A 23,702-nucleotide genomic window follows, 5' to 3' on the forward strand; every position below is an offset into this window, starting at 1 on the left:
TTATAGACCCCTTCAATGTTTGTAAACATCGAACGCCTAGGTTGGGTGCGCGCGCAGCATGGGGTCAGAAAAATGGTGCGGCTAATAGACCGGCATATATATGCACTGTCTTTGCCATCACAGGAACGGGAACAGAACCATAATAAACTTGGTTTAGCTAATGGCGATTGTCTGCCTGATTAGAGTCCTGCACGGGTTCGGACGAGTGACCCGCAAATTTTGCTCAAACGGGTGAAAAATATCCAAAGTGTGTCGGGTCGGACACGGGGGAAACACAGGTCTAAACACGGGTTTAAAACAATCACATGCAAACGTAAAAATATATTCAGATTTTTAGGAACACGTCTACAAAATATGCCTGATTGCCTGTATTTCAAGTTGATAAAAAAATTTAAAATCCACATCAGTTTATTTGTCCACGCGCCACGCCCTCCCAGGATCTTTCACTTTTAAAAATGCATCATAACCACGCGCGCGCGATCTGCTTGCAGTCGTCGAGATGGATGCTGAGGAGTTGAAGAAAGAATAGCTAGTGGAGATTGTAAAGTTGTCGACAGTCATCAAAAATCAAGTCCAGTGTGTGGGAGAAATTTGGAGTTATCTGAAGAAAATATTGTGAACGGCTTATTTGCTGCATGCATTTTCGTGTTGGATAGCCGCACATGTGGAACTTCATCGCCGAGGAACCACGCAGATAACTGTGGTAACAAAACCAAGCAGTTCTGTCGAACAGTGTTTTTTATTTTATTTAACACTGTTAAGTATGTGTATTTTTTATATAATAAACGGGCAGACTGGGACAATGCTACGATCAAAGATGCTCGTGTTTAGTGTTGTTATTGACAGTTATTGTGACAACAACGGTATAGTTAAGCCCTGGTAAGTAAACAAACGTTTTCTGTAAACTGTAGACTGCTTTAATAGTTAGGTGAAGTTCGATATCTGGCATTAATTGTGACCTGTGTCATGCTACTTAGCAGATAGCAGCAGTATCTGAACCATAGACTGTAAAAAAATAGATCTGAACAGATGTCGTCTATTTTTTTTTTAAAACGGATGAGATCCTGCAGGAATCCGGAAAAACTTGACTCCACAACTGGTGTAATTTTCACAGTCCACGACGCAACAATAAGGCATTTTTTCTTGACGAGAAATTCTCTGGTTAACACACAATTCAATGGGATGGAATGAACTTTCTGACCCCTGACATGCGAACTTAGAATTTTCCTGTGACGTCGACCGTGAAGGGGTCTATACAATACAACAGTTTTTATATATATTTTTAATATTTATTCTAAAACATAGCAAGGATATTGGATGAGTTTTAGCAGTGTAATGTGAATGGCACAAATGGCATTTATAATCCGTATCTATTTTCCAATGTCTTGTACCTTTGATGGTGTTAAACATGGTATAATGTGGATGGAAATGATACAGATGGTGTTATGCATAGTGAAACTAGGCACTGTAAGCTACTGTAAGGATTGAGATGCATGTACAAACAATCTTCCACTGACTGGGATTTTTGAGCAGGTTCTGGCATGCATGGATTTATAAATCTGAAAACTTTTTGTGCGTACGCAGACTTTTAGTATGAAATCTACATAAAGTTTTATAAATGAGGCCCCAGCTCAGTGAATATCTGTCTCATCTCCTGCTTGTGTGTGATAGTATGGTTTTAGATTGTCAGATGAGTTTGAGTCTGTGATGCACTAGTGTTAGGTCTTTTGTTTAGTGTCTTGTATTTTGTATCTTTTATGATTTCCTGTCCTTTTGTAGTCTTTTACTTGGTCTTTGTAGTTCTTCTACTATTTCCCCACCCTCATTTTTCTCAAGTGCTCCTTGTTTCCTCATCTATTCGTGTTTTTTGAGTCCTGTGTTTTCTTTTGTCTGGAAGATCCAGCTTCCTCACTTCGTTTTTAACAGCATACTTAAGGTAATGAATCTGGCTTATATGCTCATAATTAACACAAATGATACAGTATGATGCTAAATTTGTTGTTTTTTTACAATCCAAAAACAAGAAAGTCAATTTGTTTTCTCTATTTTTTCTCTATTTTTTTAGAAGTCTTGAACTTCTGATTATTGGGCCAAATTTGTTCCAATAAGGTAAGATAAATGGTTTTGACTGCTTATTATTGTTATGCCACATGTTTTGTACAATATTTACAAGTCTGTTTCCAAACCAGCATACAGATTATATAAAATACAACAAAGACAAATTAAGTAAGATTTAATTTAATCTTGATATTATTGTGAAAAGAGATTATATTACAGTAGTGTGTCAGACTTGATTTCCTGGTAGCTTTGCCACCCCTCCTAACCATCTGAGCTCCACCCACTTTAACTTTCATTCTGGGAAACAATATTACACCACAGAATGCTTTATCTTTACCCCCAGTAAAACAAATTAAATCTCATCTGACTACTTTTATACAAATTATTATCTTTGAATTATGTCTGCCTTTTTGTTGTTTTTTAAGACTAAAATTGTATTAATGAGTGGTTAATTACTTCATTTAGTAATGTTTGGATTTATAACGGCAGTAGGGCACTTTTGTTAAAGGGTTACTTCACCCAAAAATGAAACTTCTGCCAGTAATTACTCACGCTCATGTTGTTCCAACCCCGTAAGACTTTTGTTTTATAAAATAATTTTTACCATAAACCTGCAAGAAAATCAAAGCCGCAAATCTGAACAAATTGTGATCCAAATTTTAGGTTGATATCTCAAAAAATACCTTCAAGTAAGTTTGTTTGGGCCCAGTAACACACTTTTTCACTAGATGACAGCCAATCTCCATTACTGACCATATAAGGGCGCCTCTATTTCCATATATGATTTGAGCGATCTCATCTGAACCATATATTTCCATAATTTTCATAAACTGTATCATCCAGTTCAGTTCGAGTTCAACATCCTATCCAGAAGTAATATGGGCGGTTTGGCAGTATTTGATTTTTATTCAACCTATAAGTAAAGCAATCAAAAACATGTATGTGCATTATAGCTCAACACTGCACACCACATCGAGAATCCATCATTTTTTTCTGTGTATTTAAAACATTTTCAGACCTTTTTTTCCTCATAAAATTTCATTGGTGTTACCTTTGGAACTCATGCCATGAAAACAAACGTCTCGGTTACGGATGTAACCCTCGTTCCCTGAGTGGGAACGGAGACGTTACGTCGGATGACGACGATTGGGGTTTCGCTTAGAAGCCTATCACCTTCGAGTATATAAAACGAGCCAATGGCAATGAAATGCCATGGGTCTGCGGAATTTGCATAGCATAACTCCGCCCGCCGCAGGGGGTATATAAGGAAGTACGCTGCACAATGCAGACATGCCTTCGCTGAGGAGCCGAGACTGGCCCCAGGCGTTTTTCAGCGGTACAGCGGAAGTGGCAGGAAGACGTAACGTCTCCGTTCCCACTCAGGGAACGAGGGTTACATCCGTAACCGAGACGTTCCCTTTCGTGGTCACTCCGAGTTACGTCGGATGACGACGATTGGGGTTCCAGTCTAATCACGCCACCTCGGCTGTCTTCCAGTGCCCTGCGTAAGTCTGAGCTCCCTGTTGTGAGCTAGCACGAACGAAGGAGTCCTACTTAACACAGGGATACCAAGGTACACTGGGAAGCATATCTCCAGAGAGAAATATGCAATCATGCCCAGCCATTGAGGGGGGGACTTAGAATACACATATGACCCAGAGGGATGCATATGGAGAATCACTGGGGTGTCCAGCCGCAGGTGGAATTTTAAACCCCAGGGGTGGCAAGGTGGCTTGCCAAGGGAAAGACACACGCTCACAAGGAGACTTACAGTGGAATACACATGTGGGGGTCGCCCAGAGGGGGAACCATGCACATGGAGGCACCTAGTCAAGCGCAAAAGCTGCGTTATGGCAGATTGGCATAACTCAGGCGTTGACGTCACCAGTGCTGGAGGAACTCAGAGCTTATCAGACTCACCTGAGAAGAAAATCGCACGTATCCCGTCCGTGGAGAGGAATGGCGAGCAAGCGAAGACACCTGAGCAGAATCTAGCACCGGCTGGTTGAAGCGAGTACATGAGAAGAAACTGGCTCTACGCGGAGATTATAGAATCTCGCGAATGTGTTGGGTGTCGCCCAGCCTGCAGCTCTACAAATGTCTGTTAGCGAGGCGCCATGCGCTAGAGCCCAAGAGGAAGCCACACTACGTGTGGAGTGGGCTTTCACACCAAGGGGGCACGGACGACCTTGCTGCTGGTATGCCAAAGCAATGGTATCCACTATCCAGTGAGATAACCTTTGCTTTGAGAGAGCCTTTCCCTTCAGCTTCCCACCATGACAGACAAAGAGCTGGTCTGAGGTCCTGAAACACTGCGTTCTGTCTACGTAAGCACGGAGGGCGCGTACTGGACAGAGCAGTGCCAAGGCTGGGTCTGCCTCCTCCAAGGGCAGCGCTTGCAGGTTCACTACCTGGTCTCGAAAGGGTGTGGTAGGAACCTTGGGCACATATCCAAGCCGGGGTCTCAGGATCACGTGAGAGTCAGCCGGCCCGAATTCCAGGCACGCTTCGTCAACCGAAAATGCCTGCAGGTCCCCTACCCTCTTGATGGAGGCCAATGCAACCAGGAGCGCTGTCTTCATTGACAGGAACTTAAGCTCCACTGATTGCAAAGGCTCAAAGGGAGCACTCTGCAGGGCAGTTAGAACCACTGAGAGGTCCCAAGAGGGAACGAGGGGAGGACGAGGAGGATTTAGTCTCCTCGCTCCCCTCAGGAACCTGACGATCAGGTCGTGCTTTCCCAGAGACTTACCATCAACTGCTTCGTGATGTGCGGCAATGGCGGCAACATACACTTTCAGGGTGGAGGGAGACAGCCTTCGCTCCAACCCTTCTTGCAGGAAGGAAAGCACGACACTGATCGGGCATTTCGTGGGTTCTTGATGTTTAGAAGAACACCAGTTGACGAAGAGGTTCCACTTCAACGCATAGGCATGTCTCGTGGACGATGCTCTAGCGGAAGTGATGGTAGCCACCACCGCAGGTGGTAGGGTACTCAAACCTGCCTCGTCCCGTCCAGGAGCCACACGTGGAGGTTCCAAAAGATCAGGACGAGGGTGCCATAAGGTGCCCCGTCCCTGAGAAAGGAGGTCCTTCCTCAGAGGAATTGGCCAGGGAGGTGCTGTCGCGAGGAGTACTAGTTCGGAGAACCAGGTCCGGTTGGGCCAATACGGGGCAACCAAAATGACCTGCTCCTCGTCCTCCCTGATCTTGCGCAAGGTCTGCGCAAGAAGGCTCACTGGGGGAAACGCATACTTGCGTAGGCCCCGCGGCCAGCTGTGCGCCAGTGCATCCGTGCCGAGCGTGCCCTCGGTCAGGGAATAAAACAGGTCGCAATGGGACGAGTCGTGGGAGGCAAACAGGTCTACCTGTGCGTCGCCGAACTGATCCCAAATCAGCTGAACCGTCCGGGGATGGAGTCGCCATTCTCCAGCGAGAGGCCGAACTCGAGACAGCTCGTCGGCCGCCTGGTTCAGGTGTCCCGGGATATAAATGGCTCGAAGCGACCTCAGATGCTTCTGACTCCATATGAGGAGGTGGCGAGCGAGTTGCGACATACGCCGGGAGCGTAGACCACCTTGATGGTTGATGTACGCTACTGTTGCGGTATTGTCTGATCGGACTAGTACGTGCTGACCCCTGAGCAGCGCATGGAAGCGGTGCAGGGCGAGACGTACAGCCAGCAACTCGAGGCAATTGACATGCCAAAGGCGCTGGGGTCCTGTCCAGGAGCCCGCGGCAGCATGACCATTGCACATGGCGCCCCAGCCCGTGTTGGAGGCATCTGTTGATACAACAACATGCCGGGAAACTCGTTCTAAGGGCACTCCGGCCCGTAGAAAACTGAGGTTCGCCCACGGGGTGAAGGTCTGACGGCAGGCTGGAGTCACTGGGACTTGGAGCGTGCCGTGTTGCCATGCCCACCTCGGGACTCGATCGCGAAGCCAAAGCTGAAGCGGTCTCATATGAAGCAATCCCAGCGGCGTTACTGCGGCTGCGGATGCCATATGCCCCAGGAGCCTCTGAAAAAGTTTCAGTGGAACCGCACTCTTGCCCTCGAACTGACGAAGACAAGTCAGCAGTGACTGCGCGCGCTCGCTCGTAAGCTGCGCGCACATGGCGACCGAGTCGATCTCCATACCGAGAAAAGAGATCCTCTGCACGGGGCAGAGTTTGCTCTTCTCCCAGTTGACCCGAAGGCCCAGACGGACTAGGTGCCGGAGCACTAGGTCCCTGTGTTCGCAAACCTGGTCTCGAGAGTGAGCTAGGATCAGCCAGTCGTCGAGATAGTTCAGGATGCGAACCCCGTGTTCCCGGAGGGGAACAAGGGCTGCCTCGACGACCTTCGTAAAGACGCGAGGGGACAGGGCTAGCCCGAAAGGGAGAACCGCGTACTGGTATGCCTGCCCCTCGAAAGCAAACCGTAGAAACGGTCTGTGTCGAGGTAAAATGGAGACATGGAAGTAGGCGTCCTTCAGGTCGATCGCTGCAAACCAATCCTGCGGCCGCACACACTGGAGGATGTGTTTGGCCGTGAGCATCTTGAATGGCAGCCTGTGAAGGGAGCGGTTCAAGACGCGCAGGTCGAGGATTGGCCGTAACCCACCGGACTTCTTGGGTACAATGAAGTAAGGGCTGTAGAAGCCGGACTTCATTTCGGCTGGAGGGACAATCTCGATCGCACCCTTCGCCAGCAGGGTGACGACCTCCGCTCTCATGACAGGGGCATTGCCACCGACCATAGTGAAGCGGACTCCCCTGAAGCGGGGAGGAGATCTCGCGAACTGAATCGCGTAGCCGAGCCTGATGGTTCTCGCGACCCAGCGGGACAGTCTGGGAAGCTCTAGCCAGGCCTCCAGAAAGTGCACCAGCGGGGTCATACGAACCACAGACGTACCGTCGGTGGGGCAGCGAGGCGGAATGACCGGCACCGGCGAGGGTGGCATAGCGGCCCTGTGCGGGGGCACGGTCATTAACCGCGTCCTGCCAGAGGAGGCCAGGGGAGGGCGCGCGTCCCACGGGGGCGTGCTCTGGCAGGGGTCTGGCGACAGAGGGGGATGAGAGGAGCGTGGCCCGTGGGCGGCGCGTGCTGTCATCCCACACCTCTGGGACAGAGGAGGGCGGCAGTGGCGGGACCCGAGGGTGGCGCGCACTGCGGCCCTCGGACTCTGTCGGCTCAGGATTGGGGAATTCAATTCTGTCTTCAACCACATCAAAGTACTGCTCGTCGTTGGACGAGCAGCGGGGAGTGGAGAACAAAAGATTCTCCCCCGGCCCTCCACCGGGGAAAGGAGTGGCCCTGCTACCAGCTCCTGGGACAGAATTGAAGCCAACCCTGAGCAGCCCGTCTCAGGAGCGCCGCTCGGCCTGGCGTTTAGCGGGCGGCGGGGCTGGAGAGGGCTGTGGCGCCTGCCTGCGGCTCCCTCCACAACGCGGCCCGGGTGAAGGTTGCTGCTGGGGCCGTGCGGGAGGGGCGGCCGCGGGAGGGCGCCCTCGGCGGCGAGCAGGCTGAGGATTCTGTGCCGACGGCTGAGCAGCAGAGCGTCGGGGCAGAATGTGCTTGATAGCCTCAGTCTGCTTCTGGGCGGTCGAGAACTGTTGGGCAAAATCCTCGACCGCACCGCCGAAAAGGCCGGCCTGGGATATGGGAGCATCCAGCAGACGAGTCCGCTCGGGCTCACACATATCAGCCAGGTTCAGCCAGAGATGTCTCTCCTGGACCACAGCTGTGGACATCACCAAACCCAGGGAGCGCGCGGTCACCTTCGTCGCTCGGAGAGCGAGGTCGGTGGCGGCGCGCAGCTCATCAACGAGCCCTGGGTCTGTCCTGCCCTCGTGCATGTCACGAAGCATCTGGGCCTGGTAGACCTGCAGAATGGCCATGGCATGCAAAGAGGCAGCTGCCTGTCCCGCCGCACTGAAAGACTTCGCCACGAGAGTGGACGAGAATCCACAGGCTTTGGACGGGTGCTTAGGATCACCACGTGATGAAGCGCCTGCCGGACACAGCTGCATCGCGACAGAACGTTCAACCGTGGGAATCCCAGTGTACCCACAAGCATCAGCTCTATCGAGGGGAGGAAAGGCGGAGAAAGCCGACGAACGATCGCGGGAAGACATGGGAGCCTTCCAGGACCGCGTGACTTCCTCATGCACTTCCGGGAAGAATGGTATTGGGGTTGGGCGGCGACGAATGTCAGCGGCCGCTCCCAAAAACCAATCATCCAGCCGCGAGCGCACTGGATCGGGCGGCGGGGACCACTCGAGCCCAATGGCCGCGGCTGCCCGGGAAAGCATGGCAGTCAGCTCGGGATCAGACTCGGGCAATGCTGGCACGCCCGAGGGCGGCAACACAGCCGAATCCTCACTTCCCGAGGACTCATGCCCACCTTGTGATGCAGTGATCGACATTGCATCCTCCTGAGGAACGCCAAACGAAACGCGCGGGGCCTCCGTAGAGGGACCGGCGGTTTCGATTTGCACGCTCGCGGGTACCAATGCTGAAGAGGGGTGTGTGGACCGTGGACGTATCGGCGGTTTGTCCCACACAGATACCCTCAGGTCACCCTGGCCACCAGCCGAAGTACAGCCTCTCGGGGAGACCGTAGATCGGGGTGTGGATGAGGGGACTCTCGCTCTGATGAGCTCATTGAGTCTCGACCGCAGCATGGAGATGGTCATGTTCCCGCAATGAGAACATGAATCATCCACAAACGCTGCTTCAGCGTGATCAACGCCCAAACACGCTAAGCAGAGATTGTGCCCATCAGGAGAAAATACATCGCGACCACAACCAGAAGTGCACGGGCGAGACATCTTTAAAAAGACGTGCCACATGCAATGCTCTTTTTGTGAGAGGAAAACTCCGCGGATGTTGAAGCGAACAGGGAGAAATCACACTAACTGTCAGATCACTGACAAGATCAGCAGGGAAGTGTGCACTCGCTGAAATCGCCGTCACACCAACACCGGAGAGCTCGCTCGTCTCGAAGGTAAGAGAAGACTAACTCAGAATCTTTGGCTTGCAGGAGTGGAGAAGTTCTCGGCTCCGAAGCGAAAGCATGTCTGCATTGTGCAGCGTATTTCCTTATATACCCCCTGCGGCGGGCGGAGTTACGCTATGCAAATTCCGCAGACCCATGGCATTTCATTGCCATTGGCTCGTTTTATATACTCGAAGGTGATAGGCTTCTAAGCGAAACCCCAATCGTCGTCATCCGACGTAACTCGGAGTGACCACGAAAGGGAACTGAGGTTTCTACCAATCTTTCATGATTTTTCATGTTCACCACTATTTCAAAATAAAGGCCTGAACACTAGAGATGCACCGATTACAATTTTCTGGGCCGATCATTAAGTTTGACCTGCCGATACCGATTTTAGCCGATTCCGATTTCATTTTTTCTAACCATTTTACAGCACAGACAAATATTTATTTTATATCTTTTCTGTAATAGAACATTTTACAATTTGCATAGTACATATTTTTTTGAACAGATATAAATTACTATATAAATTTATAGAACTATATAAATTACTCCAGGTGTGAGTAATTCACACACATTTAAAGTGCAGTGTTATGGAAGAACCATTTCCTTTTCACATTCAATATCCAATCATTTTTTTATATATGTATTTAGCAAACTAAACGTCTGTATGAAAACAGGGAATGGCAATAAAATAATATATAAATAAAAATGAAATAAATATAGTCTTGCAGTATAAAGATATTTCTCAAAGCACACACACACAGGCCTATTGCAATCACTTGTACAAACTGAATAATAAAACATGTTTAAATGGGTACATTTTCTATAAATATTAGTCTTCGTTTTCTTTTCTGACATAGTCTACTCCAGTTCTTGTTAAAACACGCAAATTCTGTGCATTTTGGGCACTTTTTTTGTGAAACCCTATTTAGGCTATTCTGTCCATCAAAAGTGTGCTTTCCCTTTAATTGAGCGTGAGCAGTGCAGCAAATAGACTCGGCGCCGAAACACGCGCTTCACTGCTCGCGACGCTCCTGCTTGACGCTCACGCGCTGCTCCTGCTCCCGTTGTGAAGGCACTCATTGATTAACATGCACAGCGAAAAAAGCTTGCGGACTGAACGGACGTAATACACGAGGTTTCCTACATGTATGTTCCGTGTGCACGTGTGATGCTGATGTTGCGCGATGTTAATCATGCGGCGCCCGAGTGCATTTGACTGGCATAAAATCGGCATTTGTCAGACTGACTGGCCGGTTGCCAGTGTAGCAGTCGATTCTGTTCCCTATCGGAATTCCTGTTCCCTTATGCTGCGTTCACACCAAACGCGAATAGCGCGTCAAATTCGCGCCTGCCGCGTCTAGTTATACGCTTGACCACTTTGTGTTAATTCGCGCGTCAAGAGAGAAATTGACGCGCGTAGAATCAAAAGTTTGAAATGAAATTTACGCGCGTCACGCGCGCCGGAGGCGAAAGTTTCGAAACCTGTTGGCGGCCATCTTTTTTAGATGTTTATCGAGCATTAGCAGTAGCATTAATCGAGAGAGTCACCGCTCGTATATGCTCTGGAGAGCAGAAACAGCTGCGTAGGGGACATCGTCGCTGTACTCGGGTCCACCAGACCCTCCGGAGGGTTTCAGGAGTTTCACAATTTGCTCCAGGAGGTAGGTTTGGTGGACCTAACGGTGAGGACGCTGACGAGGACAGCGTAGGCCGTATAAGCCTCGGCCTCGAGTGGTCGCTGCATGACGAGCCCGCGCAGTACAGCCCGGCGCGAGGTTTACCCTCGCCCGCACCTAATCTGTCATTTATTTTTGTTTTGATAATAAATGGAGCCAGCCTCCAAAAGTGAAACCTGTCCTGTGATTTTTAAAAAAAAGTTTTTATACACTAAATTGTGTTTGTTGTCTTTACGTTAGATTAATAAAGTTTCATATAATAAATAGCATTCAATAAAAAATGAGTATCTCTCATATTGAAATCGAGTTTTTATGTGAAAGATTTGCTTTGTTGTGCATTTTAGTCATATTACAAAATAATTTATTGAGGCCAAACATAAAATAACATTATAAACTGTCAGTTCACCACGTGACAGCAGCAAGCAGGCTCCTGATTGGTTAACGCGGCGCGAATTGACGCAGAAGTTCAGATTTTTCAACTCGGGCGGCAGACGCGAATTCGCGTCAAACGCGTGAATGCACAAATAGCACTAATAAAATCATTCGCGCTTAACGCGCTAGACGCTCAATTTGCGCTATTCGCGCGAACTTGACGCGCGAATGAGGCGTATTCGCGTCTACCGCGCCGCGCTCTACGCCTCATTCGCGCCGCAGGAATTTTTTACGCGCGAAACGCGTCTTTGCATTGACTTAACATTGAAATCACTCGCGCCTGACGCGCTATTCGCGTTTGTTGTGAACGCACCATTATGCAATCATACTACAAATCATGCGTAGTTGCCGAGTTACCATGCGTACCATTAGAACTGAATACGAGCAAGAAGCACAACTGGATGTACGGGAAGCCAAAAGGTTAAAAAAAGGATTGTATTTTTTCCCGAAATTTAAGCGTTTTTTTTTATTGTTTTTATTTTTTATTAGAAGCGAGTTTTCCCCCATCTGTCAATTCAATCCAGATTATTTCTTTTCAAATTTAAAACGTTATACAGATTTCAATGTAATGTTTATTAAGGCTTTGATTTATTAAGGTTTATTAAGGCTTTGACGCATGCGCTGTCAGCAGACACAGTTCAGGGGGAACAGGAATTCCGTTAGGGAACAGAATCGACTGCTTCACCGGTCACGGCCGATCACGTTAAAATCGGCCAATTCCGGTCACCAGCCGATCAATCGGTGCATCTCTACCGAACACGCCTAATGAGAATGAAATATTCTTGTTGTAATTTATTTGAAAAAAGTCACCAAATATGAAAACTAGAGATTGTAAGCTTTCAAATGATAGTTTGTCAATATTACTTTAGGTTTTTACAAAGATATTATTGTTTTAAGTATATATTGGCAAATGTCCCACCTGTGAGATGGTGACAGCTGTAGATCAGTTTAAACAAGATGTTTGTAATATAATATCTGTGAAGAGTTATTCTAGTTACCAATAATTCTGACAAAACTGCGTTCATTGTTTCCAGAATATGAAGACCACAGATTGTTTATATGAACATATAATATTTTAATAAATACACTGGTAAGATTATTTATGAAAATTTTATATTCTTATTATTCACATGGTTTTACATGTCTTTATTTTGTACAGGTCGATTTCAGATTCAGAAAGAAGAATGTCTAGTACCGTCATTCCCACAAACTCGTCGACGCTGGTCATCCAGCTTCAGGCCCCAAGACAAACGGCTCCAGTGACTGTTAATGTGACACAGACAGCTTCAGCTCCTCAAGGACTTCAGGCTTTCCTGAAAGGCCAACCAAAAGCACTTGGGGTGAGAAATTTTTCAATAAATGATTTTTATACGTGTGAAAGGGACAGGAACAAATCCAAATATAGCTGCAAGCAGCGATACAGGGCCAAGCCCTGAAGCAGCAGAAACTCTCCTCGGCCCTAAAAAAACCCCAGCAGTACAAACATTATCAAACTGTTGTGCAGATCTGGCAACCCCTGCAATAAGTGCCTGTTTTCTGGTCTTCCTCAGACTGTCCAGATAATGATCGGTCTGCTGATTCTCCTGCTGGGAATCCTGGCTACAGTCAATCCAAATTCCATCTTTATCTTCAGTGGTATTCCTTTCTGGGGATCTCTCATCGTAAGCAAACAATATACAATTTAAGTGCATTTCTATCTTTTCTAACACAAGCTAAATATTCTAACAGAAGAATCCTTTCTCTCTCCTCTCAGTACATTACGGCAGGATCACTCTGCATTGCTGCAGAAAATAAACTCCATGGCAAAGGCTCCTCCAGTTTGTGTTTGGTATGCGCACATCATTGTTATTTTCAGGGGTCCAAGCATCGAACTTTATTTAATGTAAGACTAAACAAACTGCCCAAAACTGGATGAAAGTAAAAGTATTAACTTCTTTCAAAAAAAAGGAAGAAGAATAAATTACTGACTCAAACTTTTGAACAGTAGTAATGATTTCTGAAGGATCATGTGACACAGAAAATTCAGCTTTGCATCACAGAAACAATTATATTTTAAAGTATATTGAAATAGAAAACTATCATTTTAAATTGTAATAATATTTCACAATATTACTGTATTTTTAGCAAATACATTCAGCCCTGATGAGCATAAGAGACTAGCCTGACTACGCCAGACTTTGTACTTCCGCTCAATTTCAGTTCGCTTCTGTACTCAGTCTGAGATAGCGACCTATCTCCCAGTTTTCCTCCGGCCTCAAAACAGCCGCCCAATCAACGAACAGAGGGCGGGCTGAGAGCCGTGACGTAGACGCTAAGCGCAGAGTTAAAGATTGTAGTTTAGGTTAGGGAAATCAAAAACGACCGCGGATATGGAGACACAGGATGCAATTCGCTCTGTTGTGGAGAATATTCCCGGCATTTGCAAACTGAAGCCTATTTCAAATATTATTTTAAAAGTACTGAACCTATTTCAAACCTAGCATTGTAGTGTTTAACCCACCTCGGTGACACTGCTCCGTGATGGCAAGTCCATGGACTTCCTCAGCTTTTTTATGGTCCTTGTAGTTTTAGAGGGTGTATCGCGGTCTCTTTTATCTGTCGAGCTCGAACTGGCACCCTTTTGACAGGTCAGTGTATACCATGTTCACTCCGGTATTTCGCTCGATGGTTTTGTATCATACATGTGTTTACAGTGGAAGTTCAATGCGGCTGAGCCGGTGCATAACACGTCATAACCAAACGTTATGTGATTGGCTTACGGTAACCAATGATTTTAAACTTCAGGTTAGCGCCCCCCCGCAAGAAAGAAAACACTTTTCAATTATGCCCTTCCAGACTCTGTCTATGAAGCAAAGTGAAGTAGCAGAGTCTGGTATTACCAGGCTAATAAGAGACATCTTTCAAAAACAACTTTTGACTGGTATTATATATATATATATATATATATATATAGGGGAGACCTATATATATTTATAAATAAATCAAAATTAAGTGAGTTGGCAGATAATTGAGCTTTTTTTAAGCAACAACTCACTTAATTTTAATTTATTTCTCCAGAAAACAAGACATATTATCATATGGCATTTTACTACTTTAGTAAATGCATCTTGATTTAAGAATTTTTTTTATATTTGGGCTGGAAACAAGACAAAAATACTAAGTAAGAAAAGCATTTTTTGCAGTGTATGTGTTGGTATTTATTTAACTTTGACCTGATTTTAAATATGTTATTTATCATTTACAAATTAAATTGAGTTTGCATAAAAGGTCCAATAGCCTACTCTACGGTGGTCACTTTCAAAACACGTGTTACAACCTACCCCGCCACTGTCACTAATGTTTAACTAGCTGTATTAGCATGGTGCTTTGAAATTAGTAGGAGGTTGATACACCATTCTTTACTATAGAAACTACAGTTTGACCTTACAACATTATCTACAACGGTAGAAGTACTAAACAAAATATTATCTTATGTTTTTTTACTTTTTTACCTCAGAATTAGATTTTCTGCTGTAGCTTCAGGAGAGATTGCAACGCAGACTTGAAAACCTGCGTGTGCGATCATAAATGAAGCCTGAGGAAACTGAAATTGTCACATGACTCCTAGTCCTATCTTATCCCTTATTGGTGGAATTGGTAGTGTTACAACTAGCCCCGTGTTACAACCGTCCCCGGTCTCTCTCTCTCTCTCTCTCTCTCTCTCTCTCTCTCTCTATATATATATATATATATATATATCAGTGATGCGCGGGTCAATGTATAAACAACCCGCACCCGACCGACGTTTTCAACTAACCCGCCCGCAACTCGGACCGCAAAAAAAAAGAAAAGAAAATATTGTACCCGACCCGCATTTTTTAAAAGTAGTAAATGCTCATCGTAGCGTCATTGGGCCATAGACGTAGGAACTAGGGGTGCTGTATGATATAGCCTAGTGTTATGTAATAAAGGCTTGATTTATTCATTTATTTAATTTCATTTTCGTAACAATTAAGATGCTGCATGTGTTTATCCAGTCTAATCGAAGTGTGCGTCTCTCCCCCGACTTTCCCAACAAAAATCCCGCCCCTCTCAGAAAATACATAAAACTGACATTACTGAGCTATACGCGTTTAAAAGTAAACTATTAAAATGGTACAATGGCATTGCTCAGTTCAACGTGTTTGGAAATTGGGCATTATGTCCCGTGTCAGGATTTATTCAAAAGTTAATAACGCTCAACATTCAAAAGGTAAATAAGGATTTCCCACTTGTATTAGTAGGCTTAAGCCGCCTTTCCACTACACACGACATTCGCATTCGATTGTCGCGTTTCGCCTCCTGGTGTCAGTCGCACGGAACTTTGAAATTGGTCGTGAAGCAACCGCCCAGCAAACACATTTACGTTGTGGCAACGTCTCTGGCACGTTGCATTTCTGCTATGGCAACGTCGCTGTATACGTGCTCGCAACATTGTAACAACGTAGAATTGTAAGACGTGACAGGGCTGTAGCAACGTTGTTGCGCGACATTCAGCAACTGAGAGACGACGTTCTGACAATATTTTTATATGGTGTATTTTGTTAGATAATTATATACTTTTTATCGTTTATTGTTTATCTATATTATTAATGGGGCTATCAACACCTGCAAGTGTAGCCTACACTTTAAGGAGTAAAAATGACTGAAGGTTTCGTTAATTCAACTTTATTAAAATTGCATATAATCAAATTGCACTTCCAAAAGTCATACATTTGTGGAAAAAAATAATAAAAATAAATAAATAAATAAACGAATACACATTTATTTTAAGTATAATAAATAAAACATGAAAAGCAAAGGCAGATCAGAACATTTAATGAACAAAACCGGGTCTGTATGGCAGACAGTAGCCGAGCAGGTGTCACCGGGGAAACATATCCACAAATCCAGAGGAGAAAAGAAACGAATGAGACTAAATAGCGGAAAAATCAAACGAAAAACTAAACAGTGCGAGCGATGCTTCATTAATCACATTAGAAATTAAAGCTGTAGGTTGTGTTTGATAGCTGAGGTAGGCTAAACGCAATACTCACGTATCCTTGCTCGATGATGAATGAGAACACAATGAGCCCAACAGGTGGTTGGAATTTAAAAGGCTGATTTTCCCGCTTCAGGGCAGTGACGAGTACATTATGTAGTCCAGTGGTTGCCAAGACACCCTAGGCACAACCTTAAGCAATGGCCCTGAACAATGGTTTAATGTCAACATTGTGACAACGCTGTAACAACTTCACCACACAACGTAGTTATAGCAACCTTTTGGCCATGTTGTTAAAACGTTGTTAGAAGGTTGGCTACGTTGTGCCAACGTTCTGTGTTTGCTGGGCGTTACCCTCGGCTATTCACAATGGTAAAATTAATGATTTTAATGATTGTAATGCATGCATAAATATATCCACACAAAACAAATGACCCTCAATACGTCTAATATAAAAAATAGTCGATATTATAGAGCTAATCAATATAAATATTGATTTAATAATGATAAAAATATTTTTTCAGCCATAATTATGAATAACCGTCATTTTGCAGGAATAGCGTTTACATTAAAGTATTAAAATATCAGTAATTCTAGCTTCGCGCTCATAGTTTATTAGATTAGAATACATCACATCCGGTTGACCGGTCGCACACGGTCTAGCCGCAGAAGTTCAGATATTTCAACGCATCCGAAGCTCAAATCGGGTCCGAAATTTCCGCATATGCATATGGTCGGAACTCCCCGCAGCTCCCGTATGACTAGGGTTGCCAACCGTTCCGTATAATACGGAATCGTTCCGTATTTGACACATAAAAGTCTTGTTCCGTATTGAACTGATACGGAACGCACTTTGTTCCGTATTTTTGAGAATCAATTCAGTGCAGTGAAAAAAAACCCCCGACGGTGCGGTAGATAGGCTACTAATTTCTCCCCCGGATTGTCTATGATCAGCGTAGCGTTTTTAACATCTTGGAACATCATCAGAGAATGCCCTTTTAATTGGTCGTTTCAGTCATTGTGAGTCACGTATCGTAGCAACGATGACGACAAATGACAACAGCGGGAAATGTAAAAATGACTTCCTCCGAGCAGCCGGCGAAAAAGAAAAGAGCACAAAAATATGGGAAAATGACTACCCGTGGCTGGAATGCGTGAGGGACAATGAATACACGGCCGAGCGATGTCACGGTTCCTTGTCCGTCAGACGTCTCCAGCTGATATGGTAGGCTATGTAATTTTAAGACTCAAATTAGTTCATAAGAAAGTGATTATATTAAAAGAGATATTACAAGTTTAGCCTAACATTGTAAAGAAATCAAAAAAGTACACATGGAAAAAATAGCTGCACAATGTGCTTAGTCTGGAGGTTTATTTATTTCTGTGAGATTTTCCATGTGCATACAGGTGTTGTATTGCTTGAATGCAGTATTTGAGTGCAATATTTTAGATTTTCTTTATTAGCTTTTTTTATTTATGTTTTTATATTATTGTTTTGCACTGGAAAGAAAGTTAACTATAATGGAAGTATAATTATATAAATATATTTGCACTACACCTCCTTAACATGTTGTCTAATTAAATTAAAAATATATTTTTTTGCACTGGAAAGAACATTCTAGAAGTCTAATTCTATTGAATAAGTTTGCACAAGGCTACAGAAGTTTTGAATGTTAGATGTTGTATTTGTTTAAGTTAAAAATAAAATGTATTATAAACTAAACAAATCCATGGTTCATTGTTGGCAAAATGATCATGATAGGCTTTATATTTCACATCTAACTTATGTGGTTCAGTCTTGTATATTGATTAGGCCTACTTTGCTATTCTATAGGCCTGTAAGTTGTATTATAATATGCTACACTGTATTAAATATATTTATCTAAATATATCAATTAGTTTCCACAATATTCACCAGAAGTCATCATTTCAGGAGTTATTTTTTTTTAAATTATTCATTGGGGGGCGTGTCCGGGGGCGTGTCACGGGGGCGTGTCACCCCGTTCCTTATTTTCATTTCAGAGAGTTGGCAACCCTACGTATGACTCTCCATTGGAAATGAATGACTTCCGGTCTGATGGCTGTCGTTTGTTGTGTGTAGTGGAAAGGCGGCTTTAGGCTATTTCGCCACGTGGATGCCCAATTGAAGCTCTCACAAGCACAACATTTGTGTATTTGTGGAGCTTCCACTCCCCAGTCTTCACCTTTTCACTTGCCTCCCTCTCTACTTGCAGACTGAGCTCGAGCGTCATAAAAGTGTAGGCCTATGTAGTTCATAGAAAATTGTGTCTAGTATTATATAAACTACAAAGGTTTAATTGGCATCTTTATTTCAAATGACCCGACCGACCGCGACCCGAATATCATTAAAAATATTTTTGGATGACCGTGGGTGACCGCATGCACCCACTCATTTTGGATCAACCCGCGCATCACTAATATATATATGTATATGTATATGTATATGTATATGTGGATGATATGAAAACACCAACAAACATTCGCAACACTTCACTTTTTCCACATTTTTGTTATGTTACAGCCTTATTCCAAAATGGATTAAATTCATTATTTTCCACAAAATTCTACTAGTAATACCCCATAATGACAACGTGAAAGAAGTTTGTTTGAAATAGTTACAAATTTATTAAAAATAGAAAAACAAAAAAATCTCATGTATATAAGTATTCACAGCCTTTGCCATGACACTCAAAATTTAGCTCAGGTGCAATCCTGTTTCCACTGATCACCCTTGAGGTGTTTCTACAGCTGGATTGGAGTTCACCTGTGGTAAATTCAGTTGATTGGACATGATTTGGAAAGGCACACACCTGACTATATAAGGTCCCACAGTTAACAGTGCATGTCAGAGCACAAACCAAGCCATGAAGTGTCTGTACAGACAGGATTGTGTCGAGGCTCAGATCCATATTGGATTAAGCCTATAACAAAATGTGGAAAAAGTGAAGCGCTATGGATACTTTCAGGATGCTCTGTAAATGGCTAATTTGATTGACTATGCATAAAATCCATTATATTCTCATAAAGATCAATGAAGTCTAATCAAAATCTAAGCAGTTTGCAAAGAAATCGGTGATCTCCAAATTACCTTTAGTTTTACATGATACAGAAAACATGTCAAGTTGCCAGACATAAATGAATGTATTGCTATTCTATTAAAATGAAGAGACAATATTATTTGTCTATTGTAAAATAATACATAGAAGAATAGTTCCACACACAGACACCCGTATTATATTTGAAATTATAAGACATTTATTATATTTGAAGAGAGGTATTGTCATTGTATAATTGGATTGTCATCATGAGTCATTTGTACTTGGCCCCGATAATTGCAACTTGCAACTTTATTATTTATTTTTATAGTGCTCCATATATTGTTTCATGATCTGCTTTAACACACTGGGTAAAGTGCTTCCTAACTTATTAACTTGTTTTTTGTTTTCTGCCTATAGGTGAAAGGTTCACTTGGAATGAACATCTTAAGTGCTTTAACTGCAGGCATTTCCATTATTTTCCTTACACCGGAGGCGACTTCAGGACATATCCCTTACTGCTATAGATATGACTGTTATAATTACAAGGTATGTTAACAACTTTTCTAGTCACAGTTCTACTTGCATTTTAATAGAATAATTTAATAGACTTAATGTTTCTGATAATTTACGTCTTGATATTAACACCTGCTAAATGCGTGTGTATTTAAGCAGTTCATGTTACAGTCACTCCTACTAATCGCTTCGGCGGACCGTATTTCATATACCGTATTTTCCGCACTATAAGGCGCACTTAAAAGTCTTTATTTTTTTCAAAAAACGACCGTGCGCCTTATAATCCGGTGCGCCTTATATATGGATCAATTGGTTAATTGGTTGATTACTGCTACCGTAGTCAGTAAACATAAAATGGCACCTTTCAAGAGACACGCGTACGACGCAGAATTCAAGCTCAAGGCTGTCAGTCACGCAGTAGAATATGGGAATAGAGCAGCAGCGAGAGAATTCAAAATTAATGAATCAATGGTACGGAAGTAGAGGAAGCAAGAAAATGACCTGCGCCAAGTAAAAAAGACTAAACAGAGTTTCCGAGGGAACAAAGCGAGATGGCCACAGTTAGAGGACAAACTCGAACAGTGGGTTGTTGAACAGAGAACAGCAAGTAGAAGCGTCTCTACAGTCACTATTCGAATGAAGGCCACAGCGCTCGCACGGGACATGAACATTGATGAATTTCGAGGCGGTCCTTCTTGGTGCTTTCGTTTTATGAAAAGACGTAATCTCTCCATCCGCGCACGAACTACCGTCTCGCAGCAACTGCCAAAAGATTACCAAGAAAAGCTGATCACTTTCCGCGCATACTGCAAAAAGAAGATCACTGAAAAGAAGATCCGGCCAGAGCACATCACCAACATGGACGAGGTTCCACTCACCTTTGATATTCCCGTGAACCGCACTGTGGAGAAAACGGGGACCAGTACGGTGTCTGTACGCACCACAGGGAATGAGAAGTCATCCTTCACTGTAGTTCTCGCCTGCCAGGCTAATGGCCAGAAACTTCCACCCATGATTATTTTCAAGAGGAAGACCTTGCCAAAAGAAAATTTTCCAGCCGGCGTCGTCATCAAAGCTAATCCGAAGGGATGGATGGATGAGGAAAAGATGACTGAGTGGCTGAGAGAAATTTACGTCAAGAGACAGGGTGGCTTTTTCCACACAGCTCCGTCCCTATTGATCTACGACTCCATGCGCGCCCATATCACCGATGCTGTCAAAAAACAAGTGAAGCAAACTAATTCGGAGCTTGCCGTAATTCCGGGTGGATTAACGAAAGAACTGCAGCCGCTAGATATTGGTGTCAACAGGGCGTTCAAAGCTAGACTGCGAGCTGCGTGGGAGCAGTGGATGACAGAAGGTGAACACACGTTCACCAAGACGGGGAGACAGCGCCGGGCGACTTACGCCACTATCTGCCAATGGATCGTGGATGCCTGGGCTGACATATCAGTCTCAACTGTGACCCGAGCTTTCACGAAGGCAGGAATAATCTCTGAACTGCCAGGCAACAGCAGCGACACTGACTCGGATAATGACGAGGGGGAGCCTGGCAGGCTGGATGCCGTAATCGCCCAACTGTTCAATTCGGACACTGAAGAAGAAGAATTCGAGGGATTTGTGGACGGGGAATGAACTGAAAAAGTGAGCTTTACGTGTTATACGTACTGAACAATGTTGAGTTATGCACTAACGTTTGATTTAGTGGTATCAGACTGTTTTTTTTGCTACGTGTATAATACTGAATTAGGGAAAAGTTCCCCTCCACGTTTGGGAGAAGAGTGAACAATGAACTGAAAAAGTGAGCTTTATGTGTTAGACGTAACTGAACAATGTTGAGTTATGCACTAACGTTTGATTTAGTGGTATCAGACTGTTTCTTTTGCTACGTGTATACTGAATTAGGGAAAAGTTCCCCTCCACGTTTGAGAGAAGAGTGAGCAAGGCTGTGAAAATATTGTTAATATGCACTTCAATGTTTGAACAACGTTACCATGGGAGTGAAGTGAACGGAGTTGTCAGAACCTTAATAAAGTTTGACTTTTATCTGACTGTTTTGTTGACATTCCCTTTAGCACAGCTCCATCTTGTGGATGCATAACGCAAACCCAGTCAAACGTTTGACTGCAGTATCTTCTATTCTATGCGCCTTATAATCCGGTGCGCCCTATATATGGAAACAGTTCTAAAATAGGCCATTCATTGAAGGTGCGCCTTATAATCCGGTGCGCCTTATAGTGCGGAAAATACGGTACACATTTTTCAGTTGAAGTCTTTTAAAAAGTGAAATAATAAACTAAGTGCAATGTAGTGGTCAAAAATAGCGTTAAAAAAAAAAAAGTTAAAAAAAAAGCCATGCTATCATGCAAGAAGGCTTTGACATTATATATTAAGTTTGATTTGTTATATTACCATATGAACCTCAAGGATTATACATTCTGCACTTGCAGCCAGCGTATGAGTGAGTAACTATCATTTATTTTATTGATATTTGTGCTAATGATGAGTGTTTTCTCAGACCGTATACCGGGGGATCTATGGTGTGTCCTTGGTATTCACTATCCTTGAGTTTATCATCTCCATCCTTCTGTCAGCATTGGCCTGTAAAGCCAACGGCTGCTGTTCTCGACAGGTGAGTGATGTGTTCAGGGCTAGAAGCTGAGTGGCCGCTATGGTTGCTAAGCAGTTGCTAGGGTTTTCTGGGTGGTGCTAGGACATTGCAGATTGACAGAAAGACGGATAGGTTTTCAATTTCTATTGTTTTAAAATAATCTGCACAAGTTTCGACACCAAAATATTTCAGCAGGATTTTTGTCTTTTCCTTTTTCCATTTGAAATACAGTGCTGTCTATAAACCTGTAATACTAGAACTGTCATCCTATGTTATTAAATTTATATTGCAGTAAGAAGGTATAAAACGCTACGTGTATTTTTCCAAAGGTGCTGAATGTTCACCAAGTTGTTATTCCACAGTCCTATGCCTTTAGACCCAATCCATCAGAGGTAAGAGAAGCTTGTAGCACCAGTCTAATGGGACTTTGTGGAAAATATAATATGTGTATGTGTTCAAGAATTGATTAGAATTACCAATAAATAAGCATTAAAGCTGATGGCATACCTGTTTTTCTTGCAGGTACCTCTGGTGAGCAACTCCTCCGTGAATCACAATCCTGCAGATGTTCCCCCACAATACAGTGAATGTGCTGATCCTAAATATGAATATTAAAAAGTGGACAGAGCTGTGGTCCTGCTGTTGGGTTTGATGCTTTCACAGGACACACGGGTTCTTCCAGTGATTCAGGTTTTGTCCACACTAATACATGTGGCATCTTTTAAATGCTGTTTAAACTTGTGACCATTTTTGATAAATAAGTTTGTTGTTAAAAAAAGTAAAAGCATATTTTTCTCTCTGTTTTGTCCTTCTGTCCACACTGAGACACATTTTTATTAATAAAAAAACGATCTCCAAAAGTCGATGAATTTGAAAACCCAGTTTCCGCGTTGTCTTGTGGACTGTCAAAACTGAGTTATTTTAAAACGTTGACGTTAGTTTAGTCATGTGACACATATTCATGTTTATACCAGTGTTGTGCCTGTTATGTATGATTCACATTCACACTGTTGCTAACATGTTACTTTACACACTCTTCATATCACAGTCCTGCAAGGAAGACAGAACATTTACTTGTATTTGCTGTCCTTCAGTAAAACATGAGAGCAGTCTCGCTTTAGACCAAACATATAATGGCGACTGAGCGCATCAGGGAATGCTGAGATATTTTGCTAAATAAAATAATCCTGTCAGAAGAATTAGTAAGTTTATCATTTACTTTTCCATCTGTATCATCTCGGTGAGCTTTTGTGAGGTTTTATACATGCGTTGTAAGATGTATTCAGCGTTTTTAGGAGTGTTACATCCCTTTTTGATTTTAGATAGTATAACATTTAAATAAAGATGTGCATTTAACCTAAT

The 23,702-nt window shown here is 43.7% G+C and overlaps 1 protein-coding gene across 1 annotated transcript; it reads left to right on the forward strand.

Moving 5' to 3' along the window:
• The first annotated feature begins 1,818 nt into the window (after positions 1–1,818).
• LOC311289248 (membrane-spanning 4-domains subfamily A member 4A-like) lies at positions 1,819–23,534 on the forward strand. Its single transcript, XM_084407092.1, has 9 exons — positions 1,819–1,936; positions 2,066–2,109; positions 12,318–12,498; positions 12,709–12,819; positions 12,912–12,986; positions 19,634–19,762; positions 22,248–22,361; positions 22,670–22,732; positions 22,863–23,534. Exons 3-9 carry the CDS (start codon positions 12,343–12,345, stop codon positions 22,953–22,955), a joined length of 741 nt encoding a protein of 246 aa, XP_084263218.1. The 5' UTR covers positions 1,819–1,936; positions 2,066–2,109; positions 12,318–12,342; the 3' UTR covers positions 22,956–23,534.
• Positions 23,535–23,702: the final 168 nt, after the last annotated feature.

This window comes from Rutilus rutilus (genome assembly GCF_951802725.1).
Source record: "Rutilus rutilus genome assembly, chromosome: 4".
In the NCBI taxonomy this organism is placed as follows: domain Eukaryota; kingdom Metazoa; phylum Chordata; class Actinopteri; order Cypriniformes; family Leuciscidae; genus Rutilus; species Rutilus rutilus.

Bases quoted from the DNA above. Each gene is read 5' to 3' on its own strand.
- LOC311289248 (XM_084407092.1), top strand. From the start codon at position 12,343: ATGTCTAGTACCGTCATTCCCACAAACTCGTCGACGCTGGTCATCCAG. The intron at 12,987-19,633 runs GTATGCGCACAT...TTCTGCCTATAG, and splicing joins GCTCCTCCAGTTTGTGTTTG to GTGAAAGGTTCACTTGGAAT. The intron at 22,733-22,862 runs GTAAGAGAAGCT...TTTTTCTTGCAG, and splicing joins TTAGACCCAATCCATCAGAG to GTACCTCTGGTGAGCAACTC.